The sequence below is a fragment of the Mus caroli genome, chromosome 9 (assembly GCF_900094665.2).
Source record: "Mus caroli chromosome 9, CAROLI_EIJ_v1.1, whole genome shotgun sequence".
In the NCBI taxonomy this organism is placed as follows: Eukaryota; Metazoa; Chordata; class Mammalia; order Rodentia; family Muridae; genus Mus; species Mus caroli.
The window spans coordinates 100,633,906-100,640,812 of NC_034578.1; the positions used below are offsets into that span (position 1 = coordinate 100,633,906).

The 6,907-nt window shown below is 43.0% G+C and overlaps 1 protein-coding gene across 4 annotated transcripts in view; it reads right to left on the reverse strand.

Moving 5' to 3' along the window:
- The window catches only part of Nek11 (NIMA related kinase 11), a 226,816-nt gene that overhangs the window by 74,985 nt on the left and 144,924 nt on the right, over positions 1-6,907 (reverse strand). For 3 of the 4 annotated variants that reach the window (XM_021171347.2, XM_021171349.2, XM_021171348.2), the window contains one exon: positions 6,123-6,283. In XM_021171347.2, the coding sequence (XP_021027006.1) occupies positions 6,123-6,283 (161 nt within the window). Of the gene's footprint in view, positions 1-6,086; positions 6,284-6,907 lie in introns of those variants that run through there. The other variant, XM_029481811.1, reaches the window with a different exon arrangement.

The window sequence follows — 6,907 nt, forward strand, 5'->3', positions numbered from 1 at the left end:
GGGGGGCGCTATGGGGGACTTTTGGGATAGCATTGGAAATGTAATTGAGGAAAATATGTAATAAAAATATTAAAAATCAAAAAAAAATAAATAAACACTCTTTGGTCACCAAAAAAAAAAAAAAAAAAAAAAACCATGGAGCCAGCCAAAGCTTAGTCCGATGCAGTTCTCATAAGAAAAGGTTGCTACAGGAATGAAATAATTCACCCATGGTGAGCACAGTGAGCTCCCACCCCAGTTACAGGACTCAGTGCAGTTATCAGGATTCATCACAGGAATCAGGAGACATGAACTCTGAGCTTCCAGCCAATGAGGGCTCAGATGGGGCACTAGGGCCTGGCTATTCCTGCCCAACACGGGACTCCTGCAAACATGCCGACAGCAGCCTTTGCCATGTGTGCCCTACCAGCCTGACCAGCCTTTCCCAAAACTGTACAATCTTTCCTTTCCCATCTCTTCTTCCCTCAGAGCTGGCTCATAATCTGGGGCCCTCCACAGACCCTTTCCTGAGACAATTGTGGGCCAAGTCATTATCTTCCATCTAGTGTATTTTTACCAGTGTCCTGGGCCATATTTCAGTCTTGGAGAGGGAATGATGGTCCTGGCCGTAAGGGACAGGCATAATTAATAACTCCTTGCATCAGCCTGCATCCTTTGGGCATGATTGTGAGAGTACATGGACCACCCCTCAGTGACAGGTCCNACGGCTGCCACAGAGAACCTCTTGTGATGACAGCTGTAAACTCCACTCTCCTGAGATCTAAGAGGACATTCCAATTTGGTGACCACAGACTTCACAGAGGAGCTATCAGCAGTATAATGGCTTGTGATCGAGGTGTTATTGATGCTTTGCTTAGCACAGTAGAGAAATGACAGTAATTAGATGTTTCATAAAACTGCTTTGGAGGCAATGCTGCTTAAAGAACAGCAGGGTTGGCTCAAAGAACCCAGCAATAAATCACAAAGAAGCCTGCAGCTGATTTTCCATCAGAAAGCACTTTTTACATCAAAATATGAAAGGACAATCAGCTTGGATCTGGTGATGTACACAGAGTCCATGGGTATGCTGCTACTTTAGCGTGCTCAGGGTTCAAGGGCTGCCTTAGTTAGGGTTTCGTTGCTGTGAAGAGACACCATGACCAAGGCAACTCTTAGGAAATAAAGCATTTAGCTGGGGCTGGCTTACAGTCTCAGAGGTTCAGTCCATTGTCATCATGGCTGGAAGCATGACAGTGTATAGAGAGACATGGTGTTAGGGAAGGAGCATTCTACATCTTGATCTGCAAGCAGCATAAAGAGACTATGTGCCATACTGGGAGTATTTTGAGCATATATGACTTCAAAGCCCACCTCCAGTGACACACGTCCTTCGACAAGGTCACACCTCCTAATAATGCCACACCCTATGGGCCAAACATCCAAACCCATGAGTCTATGAGGTCCATACCTATTCAAAGGACCACACTCCACTCCCTGGCCCCCACAGGCTTGTAGCCATATCACAATACAGAACACATTAAGTCCAACTTCAAATTTTCCCAGTCTATCACAGTCTCAAAAATATTTAAAAGTCCAGAGGCCAAGTCTGTTCTGAGATTCATACCATCCTTGTTCCAAATACAGGGAAGGGAACATAGTGAGGAAAGACTAGACCAAATCAAGACTGAAAGCCAGCTGGGCAAACTCCAAACTCTGCGTCTCCTGCCTGATGTCATAAGTCTCTTTACATCTTCCACACGTTTCAGCCTTGTTTACTTCAACACACTTCCTTCTCTTAGGCTGGCTCTACTTCCTGTTAGCAGCTTTCCTTGGTAGTATCCCACAGCTTTGGCATCTCTAACCTCTTAGGGTCTCCAAGGTAATCCAGGTTTCACCTTCAGAGTCTCACACATTGACCTTTCTAGGCCTCCATGCAGGGAGATGCCTATCATACACCTGACCTCAGCAAGTTTTTTTAGTTGCAGAGGGAGATTCTATAACCCTGTTCTTTTATTCTTGACCCTAAAGCCAGAACCACATGGCTGAAGCTACCAAGTTCTGTACTTGCTGGGGCTGTAACATGGCCCCTTTGTTCAAATCCATCTTTATCAGCTTTCTGTCTTTGATGGTTTCTCTTGCTGCCTAAGTTTGTCTGCTCTGGAACTTGCTCTGTAGACTAGGCTGGTCTTAAACTCAAAGATTCTCCTGCCTCTGTCTCTAGAGTGCTGGTATTAAAGGGATATACCACCATGCCTGGACCTAAGCTTTTCTTTAATTCATTTTCACTAATTGGAAGTTTAGCTGGGTGGGGTCTTGCCCGGAAGTCACCACTCCCTTTATTTCATCTAACATCTGGCTTTTCTTTAATCTGTTTATCTCCTTGAACACAGGGATTTAACTCCATTCTTCCTGGTGCCCCTTATCATTATATACCTTTATAAGCATGACAAGTAATGACAACAGGACATAGCCCACACTAGGCTGGTTTTGAAATCTCCTCTGCAAATGTAATTAATCTAAAACTCTTCAATTTAGCCTCAAGCATATTTTTCCCCCTTTGGACAAAAAGCATCCACATTCTTCACCAAAATATCACAAGAAGGGTCTCTAGGCAGCACATAAAATTCCTGTCCTCTGAAACCTCTTAACCCTGATCCCTGCCATTCAAATCACCCCGAGCACCACGTCTTCCATGCTTCTTCTAGCATGGCCCATTAAGCAGGGCTGAAAGCATTCCACTGGTTTCTTAACACAAAGTCCCAAAGTCTAAATCCTTTAAACAAAAACATGGTCAGGCCTATCATAGAATACCCCAGGTCCAAGTACCAACTTCTGTCTTAGTTAGAGTTTATCCTGTGAAGAGACACTATGACCAAGGCAACTTTTTTTATTAGATATTTTCTTTATTTACATTTCAAATGTTATCCCCTTTCCTAGTTTCCCCTCCGAAAACCCCCTATCCCCTCTCCCCTCCCCCTGTTCACCAACCCACCCACTCCCGCTTCCTGGCCCTGGCATTCCCCTATACTGAGGCATAGAACCTTCACAGGACCAAGGGCCTCTCCTTCCACTGATGACCAACTAGGCCATCCTCTGCTACATATGCAGATAAAGCCATTAGTCCTACCATGTGTTTTCTTTGGTTGGTGGTTTAGTCCCAGGGAGCTCTGGGGGTACTGATTTGTTCATATTGTTGTTCCTCCTATAGGGCTGTAAACCCCTTCAGCTCTTTGGGTACTTTCTCTATCTCCTTCTTTTTCCAAGGCAACTCTTATAAAGGAAAACATTTAATTGGGGCTGGCTTACAGTTCAGAGGTTCAGTCCATTACCATCATGGCGGGAAGCATGGCAGTGTCAGGCACACGTGGTGCTGGAGAAGGAACCAAGAGTTCTACATCTTGATGTGCAGGTAGCAGAAGGAGACTGTGTGCCTCATTGAGCATAGTTTGAACATAGGAGACCTCAAAGCTCAACTCCACAGTGACACACATCCTCCAACAATTCCATACTTCCTCTAACAAGGCTATACCTCTAATAGTGCCAATTCCTATGGCTAAGCATTCAAACCTATGAATTTATGGGGGTCATACCTATTCAAACCATTACAAGGGAAAAGCCAGCAAGCAAAGAGGCAACTCCAGAGATGGCTGCAAGCTTCACATACTTCACAAAGTGAAGAGTGACTGGGGTACCAGCACTGAGCTCTGAAGTACAATTTGTGTACTTCTCATACAAGATCCCTGCAGAATGGGAAGATGCCCATCACAGCCTTACCCACCATCCCTGAAGAAAAAGAAACTGTAGCGAACTAATACTAGATTAAAATGCAGCTGTGATTATCTGTCTCTACCACAGATTACAATAGTGTAACCCCCCACTTCCATCTCTGTCATACCATGTTGTTCTACCTTCCAGAGCAGGAATAGGCTGTGACCACTCTGACTCTGGGTCACAGCTCTAATATCTCTGGATCTGTGTCACTGTAGGTGAGCTATTTTTCTCTTAGAGACCCAGTTTCATTGCCTGATTAAAACCATGTGAGTCTCAGGGATAGAACATCTTGACACAACAGACTTAAAATCAATCACAATTGGTCCCATAACACGTGGAGTATACACAGCCCAGAGAGCAGTCATTTATATTTATCGTCTGTATTGAGAAAGAATTTTTAAAAATATTGCAACCATGACATTTTATTTTAATATTGAAGACTTTAGGCAGTACATTAAAATAAACAAGGTAACTAGGTAATTTTCATAATAATGGCTAAGTTAGTATGTATTTAAGTGTGCAATTATGATCTGAAGTGCTTTAAACTGATGACTTCATTTGCTCTTATGTGACTAGGAACCATTTTTCTCTCGTTTTATGGGTTAGGACATTGGAAGACACTCAAGCTTAGAAATTTGGACAAAGTAACAGCGCCCCATGTAAGTGGCAAGGCCTGGACTCATTTACAGGCGACCCGACTTCCTGAGATGCGTTAGAGTAACAACTGGTCAGAGGCAAGAGTTCTGGGGTTGCCAAAGCTCTATTTCTTCACTCAGGTGATATTTGCAACAGATTTTAATCATATGTACCTCTGATTTGGCCCTGTTTTGTTTAAAACTATTTAAAATTATACTATTAGTAAATCAAAGTTTGCCACATGATGATCCAAGCAAAGACTGGGTACACATTTTTTTATGTCATGTTTTCCCACCACAGGCATAGAGTGAGGGTAATGCAGTATTATGGCAATATTTGTTTCAACTGTTTGTAGTGGTGTTCAAGAAACAAACAGAAATCCTATTTTTGACTTGTAGTACTAGGTACTCTTTTCCCGGGGCCCCTTGGGGAGGAAGGGGAATGAGCATAAGGAATCTTGATATTGTGGCATTTGGGACCCCACCGCTCTTTTGTCCTGCGTTTTTGCTGATTTCCCTTGGCCCCTCTCCTCCTGTATAAGTCATTTACGTTCTCCTATGTTTTCTCTTTCCCTTAGCTTTTTCCTTTGCTTGATGCTAATATTTTCAAGCTATTTGCCTATTTTTTATTTTGTATGCGTGAGTTTTTGCCTCCATGCATATCTGTGCACTGCATGTACGACTAGTCCTAACAGAAGCCAGAAAAAAGCATCAGATTCATTAGCATTGGTATACAGCTGGTGTGACAGAGACAGATGTCAGGTGCCATTTTGGTACTGGGAACCACACCCAGGTCCTCTGGAAGGACAGTGAGCACTCTTAACCGCTAAGCTACTTCTCCAGTCTTAGCTGGGTCTACACTTACATGTACCTGGAAGCATTTCCCTTCCTCTCCTGGTCTACAGAACATGGGAGACATTTCTTATGGTTTTTATTTAATATTATGATGAATTTCTTAGTGTTTATTAAGAATGGCTCAGTGCCTGGCTTTGGGTGTTCCCAGCACTTAGGAGGTCAGTCAGAAAGTTGAAAGTTCAATGCCAGCCTGAGCTACACAGTGAGAAACTCTTTCAATAAAAACAGTTGAATTGCTTGCATTCAACTTTATTTCCACGCCAAAAGTCAAAAGAAAAAGGTACAAGCCAGGGCTGTTTCCTAGCTTACTAGATCTACACTAGCTCAGCCTTTCTAATTAAGAAGTTCTACTACTAGAGCATGTATGCAGAGAGATCCAGTACTGCATGTGATGAAGGCTCCTCAGAGGCTGCAAAAAGCTATAAAGAACATTTCCCAATTTCAGAATTCCAATTTTAACTCCAGAATGAAATCAATCTTTATACATCTGTACTTGCATTAAAATTTTAAAACAGACCAAAAATCTGATTACAGGCACGAAAGTGATGAAAAAAAAAAATCCACTGTGCCTGTGAGAGAGATACCTGCAGCACTTCCTGGGTGTACAGAGACCCTCCTCAGTGGGCAGGCTGCTCTCCTGCACCAACTAGCCTAGCCCTTCCCCTCTTAAAAGGGTCCTGATCAGAGTCTGATAATTCTATGGGGCCCTGCCTGCCTCTGCCTCTCAAAAGCAAAGACTCTTGCACATGGAGCCACCCTAGTGGTCCTGAGCAACCTGACACCAACTCCAGGTTCAAGACTTCTACTCTTAGCCTGAGTCCAGAGTCTATTCAGCACCGCGGACAGCTACATCTCTTCTGGCCAGAGCAGGAGGGGCTGTACCTGTTGGTTTGTTCTGTACACAGATGGGGATTCCTCCTCTTTCGTGTCTCCCCCTGCTTCTGAGAATATCATTTCTTCCTCCTGCTCCTCGCTGTCTTCAGAACAGGAATCAAAGACATCAGAATAATATTGTTCAGCAACGAGTGGGTCTTCTGGGATCTCTGAAATAGAAAATAAGCAACAATCTCAGTCATGCAAGTTATTACAGGGTGAGCTAGGACCCTTGCATAGCCTCAGAGAATGGCACTGGAAAAGCTTCCTTGGAGTACATTGCTGAGTCTTAGCTTCCTGAAGCTGTCTGCTGGATATAGTTATCACTCAGCGAAATTAAACCAGCAGAAAGAGGGACACTAATCTTTGAAGTTAGAAGAACAAAACCACGAGACAAGAGTAAATGATCTCCTTTGGAGCTTTTACATGAGTCCTTATTAAAAACAAAGGGAGTCAGGAGAAAAATAAAGATGAGAAACCAGATCAGCGCCCTGTTATGTAACTCACAAAAGTTTGTAGCTGAGATAGTGGGAAGGAGATTGTGTTAATATTCTTCATTTAAAGAAGTTTCCTTTTTAAAAAATGTCAGTAATGAAATAAAAAAGGAATCATGGATAGGATATATAACAATGACATTTGGCCAAACTGGGAAGACAGCACAATTCTTTTCTTTTCTTTTTTTTTTTAATTTTTAATATTTTTTTATTACGTATTTTCCTCAGTTACATTTCCAATGCTATCCCAAAAGTCCCCCATACACCCCCCCCCACTTCCCTACCCACCCATTCCCATTC